Source organism: Eptatretus burgeri, chromosome 14, assembly GCF_056783735.1.
Source record: "Eptatretus burgeri isolate ZD-2024b chromosome 14, Ebu_testis_v1, whole genome shotgun sequence".
Taxonomy (NCBI): Eukaryota; Metazoa; Chordata; class Myxini; order Myxiniformes; family Myxinidae; genus Eptatretus; species Eptatretus burgeri.
Window position 1 is genome coordinate 24,612,390 of NC_140974.1, and position 14,674 is coordinate 24,627,063.

Consider the following 14,674-nt stretch of genomic DNA (forward strand, 5'->3'; position numbering starts at 1 on the left):
CTTATCCACAAAGTTTTCCCTCATAAAACCCAATGGCTTTGCACCACTATCCCAAACTTCAAATCTCAGCAATAGAGGTGTGCTTACGACATTGGCCCCAGATGTTCGACCACCTCCACCTCCTCCATCATATCGAGATCATGACCTATCGAGAACGGCACTCGTAGAGCACAGTCTCACCTCGTGTGCTCATTCTAAACAAGAATATCATTGTTAACTGAACACGCGACTATTATGACCCACTGCTATTATGTCAGATCATGGCGGATTAGATCTGTGACTTGCTGCAGGTAACATGTAAAGCTGTACTAACCTATTTCATGGTCAGGTTGTCGGTGACTAAACCATTTCCCCAACCAAGTTTTCTGGTAAGGAGGGAGAATGATTATGGACACCCAGCAGGATTAAAAACAAAACATGTCAAAGGGCGAAGGAGTTCCTTGTGAGCCAAACGCCAACCATATCTCATGCCCAACTGTGTGTGCGGACGTCCTCTTGCAGTTGGGTTATTTTTTTTTTGGTTTTTCAAGGAGGTTGGTGGCAGGCTTTGGCACTCTGGCCACCACCAAACCCTTCATTCTGCAAAACACAAAAACGCAAAGAATTCTGAAAACCCACTCCGTGGGAGTACCTCCTGTGCAGCTTCCCTTCGCAGGGCAGCTCACTGGATGATGGGATTGGGGCAAAGCCTTCAGGACCCCCACTCTTTGATGATACGAGGAAAACCACGGGGTAACCTTCCCGGATCAGATTGTGGTAGTGTGTGTCAGAGTGGTGCTGAGGTGTCGTCCACCAGAGGGCGGTCTCCTTGGGTTAACCTGAGGCAGTCCGTTTGGGTGGGTGCCTGGAATGTCCTATCCCTAAGAGAGGATGATTACCTATCTCTGTTATCATCTGAGCTCAAGTATTTGAACATCAGTATTGCAGCTCTCTCTGAGGTTTGGAGACCGGATTGCGGAGAGATCGTGGTGGGTGGTTACACCTACTATTGGTCTGGTTGCTCTGATGGTTACCATGCCCAAGGTGTTGCAGTCACGGTGTCCAATAAGCTGACTCCAATGACAATTGAGGTGACACTGGTCAACAATCATATTATGAGACCAACGATTTGTCACTCCTTGGGAGTCATTTCACTAGTCTCTGTTTATGCTCAGACTGAGGCGAGTGATCTCACCGTGAAGGATGCTTTCTGTGGCACGCTCGAGTCTGTGGTTGATCATTACCCCAGAAGAGACACTCTTCTAGTCTTGGGGGATTTCAATGCATCGACTGGAACTGATAGGGATGGTTACGAGACATGTGTTGGTCCCCATGGGTCTGGAACTGTGAACCAAAATAGCATGAGGTTCCTTGTCTTTGTAAGACGTCATGTTCCTAGGTTAGTTGGTTCATGGTTTTGGCACCCACAGGCTCATCGCTGGACTTGGTCTCTTTCCTTTGCCACACCACAAGTGGTGGAATACAATGTGCTCAATGATGGTCGCTGGAGGATGATCCAGAACTGCAGGGTCGACCAGAGTGCTCAGTTCCTCAATACCGACCACAGACTTGTGGTAGCAACTCTGAGGTTGCAGCTTAAATCTTGGAGAATGGTACCATCCCAGCCTAGGCTCAAGGATGAGAGGGCAGCGGAGGAGTTTACAACCAGGCTAAGTGAGAATTGGGGGCGGGGGGGTTGGGTTCTTTGGGGAATCCTGAAGAGTTGTGGAGTGCTTCAATGAGCACCATCCTTGGTGTTGCCAGTGGATTTCTTGGAACTCACCATAGGGCAAAGAAGAATTTTGTCTCTCAAGGGACACTGGATACCAATGACCAGAGTCACAAGGCCAAGCTTAATGGCAGAGTTGAGTTGTTCAGGGAGCTGAGGCGTAAAACTGTATGTGCGCTGAGCGTGAACAAGGATGCCTATGTGTGAGGAGGCCTGTGAGGGGGTAGAGAATCGCCTCTGGTCAAGTGATTCTTGTCCTGCTTACAGGGGAATTCCCGCATTGCGTTGCTTCAGGCCCATCCCTTGGTGTACTGCAGTATGAGCGGAGGGTGTTGGGCTCTTGAGAGAGGAGTCCGAAGTGAAGGCCCGCTGGGCCAGTTACTTTGAGTGGCTGTGCCAGGCGAATTCACCAGCTATTGAGTTGGATGTCAGCGGTGTTACTTCCCCTATTGCTGACCCTCCAATCAATTGTGATCCACTTTTGTTTGTGGAAACACAAGCTGCAGTGAACCAATTGAAATGGGGTAAAGCTCCTGGGATCTGTGGCATCCATGCTGAACTTCTCAAGGCTGGTGGAAATACTGAACTCATGTCATTGCATGCAGTTCTGTGGTCTGTCTGGAACACAGGCGTAATCCCAACTGACTGGAAAAGGGGCCTTGTTGTCCCTCTCTGGAAAGGGAATGGTGATCGCCAGGACTGAAACAGCTACCGATGAGTGACGCTGCTCTCAGTGCCGGGCATGGTTTTTACTCGGATAATTCTTGATAGGGTTCGCCACCATCTGCTTGAGCACCAGTGCTTAGTGCAGTCAGGCTCTACACCAAAGACGTCAGCAATTGACCGTATCATTACCCCCCCCCCCCCGGGTCCTCACCAAACGCAGACGAGAGTTTTGGCCGGGGCTGCTTGCAGCCTATGTTGATCTCTGTAAAGCATTTGATTCAGTGAATAGAGATGCCCTCTGGGCGATTCTTGGTCTTCGTGGGGTGCCACCAAAACTGATAAATCTGATGTCTGAACTATACTCTGGTACTGAGAGTGCTGTGAGATGTGGTGATACCATCTCCGACATATTTTCAGTTGTTACTGGAGTTCATCAGGGGTGTGTACTGGCCCCCACACTTTTCAGCACTTGTATGGACTGGATGGATTCTGGGGAGGATGTTGGAGAGATCAAGCACCGTGCATCATTTGAGAATGTCAAAATCTCTCACCTTGTTTTCACAGATGATGCAGTCATCTTTCGGAGATTCTGGATATCCTTTTGGGGGCCTTCGAGGGGCTGATTTTGGAGTCAGAGCCGCTGGGATTATGGGTTTCCTTGGTCAAAACTAAAGGCCCAGTCACACCTTGACGTTTTAGCCAGCTTATGCCGATTTTTGAAAACATTGTCTAAAACGCTGGTACACGTCGAATACGTTATGGGTACGTTTTGGAAACATTGAGAGCACGCTGAAAAACACTGCCATACGTCGTAGTACGCTGGCTTTCATCGTACTTTGCGGTTGTCCTCAAATTTTAGCATGCTTGAAATTTTACGACTTATGCCAGCGTATGACTCACAAGTTTCGCTGCGCTGGCCATAAGTTGTAGGCACGTTATGCGATCGTTGACACACGTCGACACACGTTACTTGTAAGTTAATCATAAGTCGAAACACGTCGAGGTAATGTTTAGCATACCCGAAACTTATTTCTAACCTATGAGTAACGTGTTGTAGGCACGTTACGCGATTGTTGACACACGTCGACACACGTTACTTGTAAGTTACTCATAAGTCGAAACACATCAAGGTAATGGTTAGCGCCAGTGTTCCAGACTCCCTGTTTTTTTTTGTTTTTTTTTCTTCGGTATGACGGTGATGTTGACACTTCGATTTCGAGTGCGGTTATGATTTAAATCGTTGAGCGGCAGCCTATTAATTATATTATATTATAACCGCACTAGAAATTGAAGTGTCAACATCACCATCATACCGAAGAGAGAGAAAAAAACAACAGGGAGTCTGGAACACTGACGATAACAATTACCTCGAGGTGTTTCGACTTATGAGTAACTTACAAATAACTTTTGTCGACGTGTGCCAACGATCGCATATCTTGCGTACAACTTATTCCCATCGCATGCGGAACGTGTGAGGCATACGGCAAGTACGTCATAAAATTTTTAACACATTTAAAATTTCAAGACGTACTCCACTTACTAGGACGTATGATAGCGTACTTTAGCGTTCTATTCACGTATACCAAACTTACCCACTCCGTATTAGACGTGCGCCAGCGTTTTAGACGCATTTTTCAGAGGTCGCCATACGCTGGCAAGATCGCCAAGGTGTGACTGCGATGTTGACACTTCCATTTCTGGCCGGTTATGATTTGAATCATTGTGCGGCAGCCTTTCAATAGGCTAAGCCACGTGATCGTCGGCGATACGTGCAGCACGCTATGCATAAGTTAGACTGTCGTTGGGCATAGGTTGTGAACGCTGACAACAGGCTAAGCATTCGTTGGTATAAGTTATCTATAAGACACCGAAACGTTCTGTCTCCGTTACTAATATGTTATGCATACGACCAACTCGTTATGAATACGTCCGAATCTTTAAAAAAAAAACATCAAAAGTTCAGCGTAAGCCAGCGTTTTACATACATTTTCATACATTGCCATCGCTGGCTAAAACGTCAAGGTGTGACTGGGCCTTAAGCTCCAGGCTTTCAATGACATCTTGGATGCTGCCATCTTGTCTGTACTTGTTTGTGGTGAGGATGTTGAGGTCACGGAGAGATCCACTTACCTTGGCAGTGATATTCATATTGTTACGGCTGTGGAAATTGACAGAACACCATAAAGGTCCCTCGATCAGTTCGGCCGATAAGTCCGTGTCCAGATAGATTTCCCCACTGTTGTTTAATGGGAACTATTCATGTTAACCGGGCTGTGATCTTTGAGTTAGCCATTATTCTTTACTATCGTTATTTTGGACCAACTACGTCCACCACCAACATCTTTCTCAACAACCGCTTTACAACAACCACCACCACCAACATCGCTCTCAACAACCTCTTCAGACCAACCGCCTTCCACCACCACAACCACACCTGCCTCTCACCAAACCACGCCATCCTCACCACTTCGCCAGCAACCGTCAACATCTCCACACCACAAACATCGCCTCACCTTCGTCTCCGAAATGACGCCATCTTTGCGCCAGCCGCGGCGAGTCCGCATCGAGCGGCGTCGCTGCAGGCCGACGTGGGACGTTTGCTCGTCGGATCAAGCTGAGTGATCTTGCGCATGTCCGCTTTCGCGCAGAGGTCAGAGGTTCAGAGGTCAGAGGTCGAGGATCGGAGGCTAAACCACGTTTCACCAGCCCTATAAAAGGACGAGCAGAGCACCAAGCTCGCGTTTGAGTTGGGTCGAGTCGAGTTGATCGGTAGTAGTTGATCGGGCGGCTTGAGTCAGTCTGGAGAGGTCGGGGAGTCGGGAGGAAGTCAGAAGCCAAGGAGCTGCGTGGAAGTCTGGGCTCGTGTCGGAGTCAGGAGCTTGGAGCTTGCAGTCGGTGGAGAGTCCGGGCGTCGCCAAGGAGACGCGAGCTGGAGACGCGGCCTTGCCTGCTGTGTCGCGCGGAACCGCGCGTTCGTGTGGAGAGAGCCGGAGAGAGCTCGCCAGCCAGCAACAGGCGGTCCGAGGTGATCGGGCTTCGGCGCAGTTCGAGTATCACTGAGGGACGGACGGATTGTTACAGAGCATCAACTCTAAGAGAGCAAAGACCCGTTCGTTCCTCTCAAACGAGTTGCCGACTGAGACCGAATCACCCGGCCGCTTGGCAAGGCCCGAGCTCGACCGCGGCTGCGCTCGCTGCCATGGGGAAGGAGCATTGCGGGTCGCCCAAGCGCGTTCGTATGGAGAGAGACGGAGAGAGCTCGCCTGCCACACGGAAGGCCCGAGATCGACCGCGGCTACACGAGCTGCTGTGGGGACGGGACGTCGCGGGTCGCCCAAGCCAGACACCACGAGGGTGCAGGTAACCTGCAACGGTCTCGTGAGACTCGTTCGGTCTGCCAAGTCCCATGCCATAAAGACCCAAGAGGTCCAGTCTGACCCCATTGCCTTTGATGGGGTCTTTTTCCTGCTTTTCTTTCGAATGAATGTTTGTGGCGCCGAGTCCCGTAAGTAAAACTGTGTAAGTGACTGTACATTAATAATTACTGTACTTATAGACAGTTGTAGCGCTTTGTCTTGCCCACGTGCCGTGCCGCATTCATTGCTTGTTCTGTGTACGTGCATGTTGGTGTTTTTGAATGACTGCATGATTGTTCCTGCATACGTAGAGTAAATAAATGTGCTGGTTTAAATATAAACCTGTTCGTTGCGTCCATGCCCCCATTGAAATGCCATCTTGTATTGCAGAATGTTAGTTGGTTTTTAAATAGCCGGTAAAGTGATCGGGTCCAACGGGACTGCGCGATATTACCCTGCTCCGTTATCCCAAAAGGAAGCGAGCTGCTTAAGCGGCTTGATTCCAAGCGGTCCCGTTGAGGTACAACCTCTCGGTAACCAACCCGCGCAAATAATTAGGTAAATCGAAGATTTGGCGATCAGACCCTGAGGCGCGCGGGTAGGGTATGGACAAGGTTGTGGTGGGATTGAAAACCCATCCGTGACTGGTTTCTGACGCCATTGCAGAAAGTCACGACTGGATTGTCCGTTCGGTGGGCGAAGCGGCCGTTGTTGGCTACACGTGGTCGTTCGCACGCCGGACGGGCCAGAATTCGCAACAATATATATATATATATATATATATATATATATATATATATATATATATATATATATATATATATATATATATATATATATGTGTGTGTGTGTGTGTGTGTGTATCATATTTCAAAAAGTTGTGATTGAGTTATGGCAAAACTAGGTCGATGAGTTGGTTAGGTGACAAGAACAAGCCAATTACATTCAAGTCCAGATCCAGATCCAGCTTATCAATGAGATACAAAACATAAACTGTTCGACCCGGCAGAGGTATGCATTCTACCGAGTGTCGTTCTAGTTCGTTGATGTGACTTGATTGATCAGAATTGTATCTAATTGGTCAAAAGTTTTCAATTCAGATGATTACAAGATAGCTAGTGAGATGAAACCTCAAAAGAAACTTGCACAATGCAGCCATTTTTAAAAAATATGTCAATGATGGTGGTGGAATAGGTTTTAACCTCAAGCTAACCAATGTGAGGTCGAAGTTAGGTCCTTTAGTTTGGCCTAACAAACGGTTTGACAGTGGCCTGAGAAATTGAATTTGCAACCTCAATGTTCAAGAAATCTTGTTGAAAAACCCAAAATTTCAGGTAAACTATTGACAGAGTTAATAATGCGGGCATAGTTTTAAACTAAACTAGATTCCTGAAGTCAACGCTCACGTATATGAAATATGACTCAACTGTTATCGTCTAACTTTGTGAAGTTGTTTCAATCCTCAATTGCTTCATGTGGCATAAGGTGTTTTGGAGGACAAGTTGGCACTCCCATCTAAGCACCGATGTCATGATGGTAAGACACCAGATTCAAATCTCAGAAACTCTCGATTTATCCACTGCCTCATGAAGTCCTTGCACTGTAACTGACATGTACAAGCCTCCATGAGCTCCTCCATGAGTGAGCCCAAGACCACTTGGAGGGGGAGTGGGAGTTCATAATCATCGTAATGATATCGTACGATATTGTAAAAGTTTGGATGGTAGATGTAATGGATTATTGACATGTTTTCTTGTTTTTTATTATGACTAATGCTATTTTCATTCTTACACGTCTGATTCCCGAATGAACCCTTATAATGATTCACAGTAAAGCAACATGAAATTGCACTCATCCACAAGGAATGCAATCTTTTTGCACAGCGGGCATTCAGGGTGTGAGAGAAATATCAACAACACAATTGAGGAAGATTACTATTATTCAAAAGAATAAACAGTGAGTGAAATAAACCATGAAAGGAACCTGAGTGCAATTTCACCTTTCAAGCATTATGGCCTGGTGTTGGCTTAGCGGTTCGGGTGGTGGCTTGGGATCCTAGGGTCCTGAATTCAAGCTACGTTGGCCGATGAATTAACGTTAGGGGATTGACTCAGCCTGTCATCCTTCCGAGGTCAGCAAAATGAGTAGCAGTGTATTGGTAATAGGGGCACTGCATCAGCGGCATATCCGCGCCCCTAACCAATGATGCAGCCAGCAGCCAAAAATGCTGCACACGAAGGGAAGGGGTATTGACGGATTTATTAAATCTGGTATTGGTGTGGCACAAGCAGCATGATTGGATGAATGGCCTCTTCCTGTGCATAATGTCCTTGTAATGCTTTGGACACATGCAGAAACCTCCCTTCTCCATCCTCCATCCTCCTTCCACCCTCCTCCTCTCCCTCCCCTTCTCCACACCCAAGCCCTAAATTCTGCTCTCAATTAAAAAGCAATAAAGAATAACAAACCAAGTAAAAGCAAAAATCCAAATGCAAACACAAGTGTCTACCTATTGTAAAACATTCCAGAATTTAATATTGAGACAGAGCTGGCCCACACTTTTCACACGGTTAACCACAAACCAACACTCACTCACATGAGATCCCAGATAATTTCAGTGGTTGCAAGGTCGTCCATGATCTGCTGCAGGCGGCTGCGGAAGGATATCTCAAAGCGACAGTCATCCTCGAGAACCAGGACCTGCCGTAGATTCCAAAGCAACACCTGACAAGTGCCCAATCATTAGTGAGAGTGACAGCTTCCAAATGAGAGAGTTCACTGCAATTATGTTATGATGTGGATACAATGGCCCAATGGTGAAAACACTGGACCACCAGATCAGAAGTTGTGCATTCAAAACCAAAATTAAAGAAGCGGTATTGAGGTCTAGGAGTATAAGCTTTCAGAAACTGAGCAAATCTTAGGAGAATTACAAAATTGCTATTGGATTGTCAGTTTTTAAGGTTCCAAATGATCTTGAGGGAAGGGCTCATCTGTCAAAATGGTAACTCCATCTTTGTAATGCAAGGCATTCAGAATCGAAGAGCACTAGGAAGAGATCAGGGAAAAAAAAAGGTAATCTACTGAGATTCCTCTTCCTCCTCTTGTGCAGAATCGAGCTGCTGGTCACATCATTCTGTTGTCCTCATATTCGGGGTATAATTTAGAATTTGGCTGCAGTAGTAGCGCACAATGACCTATGGTTTTCAAAAGGCTCTGTGGGATAATTTACTTCGACAACTGATTACGAGAAGAGAGAAAAGTCTAATTTCACATGATCACATCCCCTCCGAAGGGCAGCATGCTCTTCCGATGCAGCTTTCTGCTTGCAAAGCACCAGGACAACAGTTTATAGATTGGTCAGGAATCGAACCCACATGACGTGGCTCAAAAGTGGGTATAACGCCTCTGTGATTATCAGCACGATAGTATGATGTGGGGAAGGAGAGATTTCAATGTTACAGGCAGACACTGGGAAGCAGTTCAGTCGAAGGGAAGGGTAATTTGTTGGAGGATAATTTGTTGAAATATTCCAGGACTGTTATCCAACTCAATTATAGATTTTCTGACTTGTGTGGAATTCATTACGAGATGTATTCTTGGTAAGTGATACAAAGATGATAAGAGGAAGAAAGAAAGCCCTGGGAAAGATTTTTGGGCCCTCAAGAACACTGGTTTATGTAAAAGAAAGCAAGAATCACAGTATACTTTATCAAAAAACTTATGCGGGTGATGGAGGAACTTCATGCACAATTAGAATCTTTCATTGAAAGGGGAAGGACGTGGGTTAAATGGAGAATCCTTAGAGAGTTGAGATTCTTTACAGATTGGGAGAAATCTAAAGAGCTGCAAGTATGGCAAGAACAGAAATATGCCAAAGATAATTCACGAAAGTGTTTCTGTCAATGAGGTACACTTTGCCAGGAAGAGCATTGCACATGATCCTGTCAAGGCAGAATTAGCAAGGTAATTGGAGCTCGAGAAAATAGAAACGGAATGAGAGCTGGTACGAAGGGGAAGATCACAGTTTAGGAGTTCCCTCACAAGGAACTTCAACACAGGAGACCATGAGGTCAGTCAAAGCCTGCAAGATGATTTCCAATCTATGATTGTTTGACCATGCTGCATTCTTTTTTTATTGGTGAGCACAAAGCAAGGAAGCAGCACATTTTTGATGTGTTTGTTAGGATTCAGCTAGGGTTCAAACTGTCGACCTTCCAGACCAAGATCAGACGCTCTAACCATGACATGGACTGCAAACAGTGCGGTGGCAATCATGATACTTGGGCAATGCATGACACCTGCAGGGTCCTCGTCCATCTGGATCGAATGCCCGCAGGGTCCTCGTCCATCCGAAAAGAATTACTGCAGGGTCCTCGTCCATCCGGATCGAACTAAAACACCTGTGGGGTCCTCGTCCGTCCAGACCCAACCAAAATGCCCGTGGGGTCCTCGTCCATCCAAACCAAATGCCTGCGGGGTTCATGTCCGTCCGAACCGAACGCCTGAGTGGTCCTCGTCCATATGGACTGAATGCCTATGGATGCCTTGTGGGACCTCATCCATCCACACCAAAGGCCTACTGGGGCCTAGTCCACACCCAAGGCCTATGGGGGCTTCGTTCATCCGCACCATAGGCCTGCGGGGTCTCGTCTGTTCGCACGAAAGGCCTGCAGATTCCTTTGACTCATCCACATGAAAGGTTCATAAGAACCTCGTAAGCCTTGTCAGTATAAAAAGCCTCATCGACCTCATCTGCACAAAAGGCCTGTGGGAATTCTCATCGGCAGAAAAAGCCTGCGCAGGTCTCATCCAGAGAAAAGGCCTACAGCTCTTCCAAAAACACTAGCTTTTGTGCATTCGCTGTGTACAGGAGGCAAATGTGTTGAGTGCAATGTTGCACAAGTGTGATAAGCTAAAAGGCTCTCTCAGCGACATGATTTTTCTTGTAATATTATTTAAGTGAAGAAGCTGAATGTCAAGTAGTTTACCTCTTTCCACACATTGTAATGGCTCAGGAAGCAGCCGATCTCACCCCGTGTGAGATTTCTGTCAGAGAAAGGGTCTCGATATTCTGGAAGCATCTCCACACCCAGTGTCTGCAGCTGAGTGTCATTTAATGCTCTGTCAATCACAATAGACCTTACTTAGAAAATACAACTTAAAAAAACATTTCAGCTTGCGTTTCACCAACATACCCAACTTAGAAACCAACATCTAAAATTACAGTTTGCATTTCACCAACATATTCAACTTAGAAAACAACATCGAAAATTACAGTTTGCGTTTCACCAACATACCCAACTTAGAAACCAACCTCTAAAATTACAGTTTGCGTTTCACCAATATATACAACTTAGAAACCAACATCTAAAATTACAGTTTGCATTTCACCAACATATTCAACTTAGAAACCAACCTCTAAAATTACAGTTTGCATTTCACCAACATACTCAACTGAGAAAACAACATCTAAAATTACAGTTTGCGTTTCACCAACATACTCAACTTAGAAACCAACATCTAAAATTAGTTTACGTTTCACCAACATACCCAACTTAGAAACCAACATCTAAAATTACAGTTTGCGTTTCACCAACATATACAACTTAGAAACCAACATCTAAAATTAGTTTACGTTTCACCAACATACCCAACTTAGAAACCAACATCTAAAATTAGTTTACGTTTCACCAACATACCCAACTTAGAAACCAACATCTAAAATTACAGCTTGCATTTCACCAACATACCCAACTTGGAAACCAACCTCTAAAATTACAGTTTGCGTTTCACCAACATATACAACTTAGAAACCAACATCTAAAATTACAGTTTGCATTTCACCAACATATTCAACTTAGAAAACAACATCGAAAATTACAGTTTGCATTTCACCAACATATTCAACTTAGAAACCAACATCTAAAATTACAGTTTGCATTTCACCAACATATACAACTTAGAAACCAACATCTAAAATTACAGTTTGCATTTCACCAACATATACAACTTAGAAACCAACATCTAAAATTACAGTTTGCATTTCACCAACATATTCAACTTAGAAAACAACATCGAAAATTACAGTTTGCATTTCACCAACATATTCAACTTAGAAACCAACATCTAAAATTACAGTTTGCATTTCACCAACATATACAACTTAGAAACCAACATCTAAAATTACAGTTTGCATTTCACCAACATATACAACTTAGAAACCAACATCTAAAATTACAGTTTGCATTTCACCAACATATTCAACTTAGAAAACAACATCGAAAATTACAGTTTGCATTTCACCAACATATTCAACTTAGAAACCAACATCTAAAATTACAGTTTGCGTTTCACCAACATACCCAACTTAGAAACCAACCTCTAAAATTACAGTTTGCGTTTCACCAATATATACAACTTAGAAACCAACATCAAAAATTACAGTTTGCATTTCACCAACATATTCAACTTAGAAACCAACATCTAAAATTACAGTTTGCATTTCACCAACATATTCAACTTAGAAACCAACATCTAAAATTACTGTTTGCATTTCACCAACATACCTAACTTAGAAACCAACATCTAAAATTAGTTTACGTTTCACCAACATACCCAACTTAGAAACCAACATCTAAAATTACAGTTTGCGTTTCACCAACATATACAACTTAGAAACCAACATCTAAAATTAGTTTACGTTTCACCAACATACCCAACTTAGAAACCAACATCTAAAATTAGTTTACGTTTCACCAACATACCCAACTTAGAAACCAACATCTAAAATTACAGCTTGCATTTCACCAACATACCCAACTTGGAAACCAACCTCTAAAATTACAGTTTGCGTTTCACCAACATATACAACTTAGAAACCAACATCTAAAATTACAGTTTGCATTTCACCAACATATTCAACTTAGAAAACAACATCGAAAATTACAGTTTGCATTTCACCAACATATTCAACTTAGAAACCAACATCTAAAATTACAGTTTGCATTTCACCAACATATACAACTTAGAAACCAACATCTAAAATTACAGTTTGCATTTCACCAACATATACAACTTAGAAACCAACATCTAAAATTACAGTTTGCATTTCACCAACATATTCAACTTAGAAAACAACATCGAAAATTACAGTTTGCATTTCACCAACATATTCAACTTAGAAACCAACATCTAAAATTACAGTTTGCATTTCACCAACATATACAACTTAGAAACCAACATCTAAAATTACAGTTTGCATTTCACCAACATATACAACTTAGAAACCAACATCTAAAATTACAGTTTGCATTTCACCAACATATTCAACTTAGAAAACAACATCGAAAATTACAGTTTGCATTTCACCAACATATTCAACTTAGAAACCAACATCTAAAATTACAGTTTGCATTTCACCAACATATACAACTTAGAAACCAACATCTAAAATTACAGTTTGCATTTCACCAACATATACAACTTAGAAACCAACATCTAAAATTACAGTTTGCATTTCACCAACATATTCAACTTAGAAAACAACATCGAAAATTACAGTTTGCATTTCACCAACATATTCAACTTAGAAACCAACATCTAAAATTACAGTTTGCATTTCACCAACATATTCAACTGAGAAACCAACATCTAAAATTACAGTTTGCGTTTCACCAACATACTCAACTTAGAAACCAACATCTAAAATTACAGTTTGCATTTCACCAACATACTCAACTTAGAAACCAACATCTAAAATTACAGTTTGCGTTTCACCAACATACTCAACTTAGAAACCAACATCTAAAATTACTGTTTGCATTTCACCAACATACCTAACTTAGAAAGCAACATCTAAAATTACAGCTTGCATTTCACCAACATACTCAACTTAGAAACCAACATCTAAAATTACAGTTTGCGTTTCACCAACATACCCAACTTAGAAACCAACATCGAAAATTACAGTTTGCGTTTCACCAACATACCCAACTGAGAAACCAACATCTAAAATTACAGTTTGCGTTTCACCAACATACTCAACTTAGAAACCAACATCTAAAATTACTGTTTGCATTTCACCAACATATTCAACTTAGAAACCAATATCTAAAATTACTGTTTGCATTTCACCAACATACCCAACTTAGAAACCAACATCTAAAATTACTGCTTGCATTTCACCAACATACCCAACTTGGAAACCAACATCTAAAATTACAGTTTGCGTTTCACCAACATACTCAACTTAGAAACCAACATCTAAAATTACTGTTTGCATTTCACCAACATATTCAACTTAGAAACCAATATCTAAAATTACTGTTTGCATTTCACCAACATACCCAACTTAGAAACCAACATCTAAAATTACTGTTTGCATTTCACCAACATACCCAACTTAGAAACCAATATCTAAAATTACTGTTTGCATTTCACCAACATACCCAACTTAGAAACCAACATCTAAAATTACAGTTTGCATTTCACCAACATATTCAACTTAGAAAACAACATCGAAAATTACAGTTTGCATTTCACCAACATATTCAACTTAGAAACCAACATCTAAAATTACAGTTTGCATTTCACCAACATATACAACTTAGAAACCAACATCTAAAATTACAGTTTGCATTTCACCAACATATACAACTTAGAAACCAACATCGAAAATTACAGTTTGCATTTCACCAACATATTCAACTTAGAAAACAACATCGAAAATTACAGTTTGCATTTCACCAACATATTCAACTTAGAAACCAACATCTAAAATTACAGTTTGCATTTCACCAACATATTCAACTTAGAAACCAACATCTAAAATTACAGTTTGCATTTCACCAACATATTCAACTTAGAAACCAACATCTAAAATTACAGTTTGCATTTCACCAACATATTCAACTTAGAAACCAACATCTAAAATTACAGTTTG

General features: G+C 42.7%; 1 protein-coding gene across 1 annotated transcript in view; it reads right to left on the reverse strand.

Annotated features, from left to right (window-relative positions):
• The window catches only part of LOC147012801 (procollagen galactosyltransferase 1-like), a 110,479-nt gene that overhangs the window by 5,327 nt on the left and 90,478 nt on the right, over positions 1-14,674 (reverse strand). Inside the window, exons 9-10 of the mRNA XM_085854014.1 lie at positions 10,722-10,854; positions 8,327-8,454 (exon numbers count right to left, since the gene is read on the reverse strand). Coding sequence (XP_085710140.1) covers positions 8,327-8,454; positions 10,722-10,854 — 261 coding nt within the window. The remainder of the gene's footprint in view (positions 1-8,326; positions 8,455-10,721; positions 10,855-14,674) is intronic.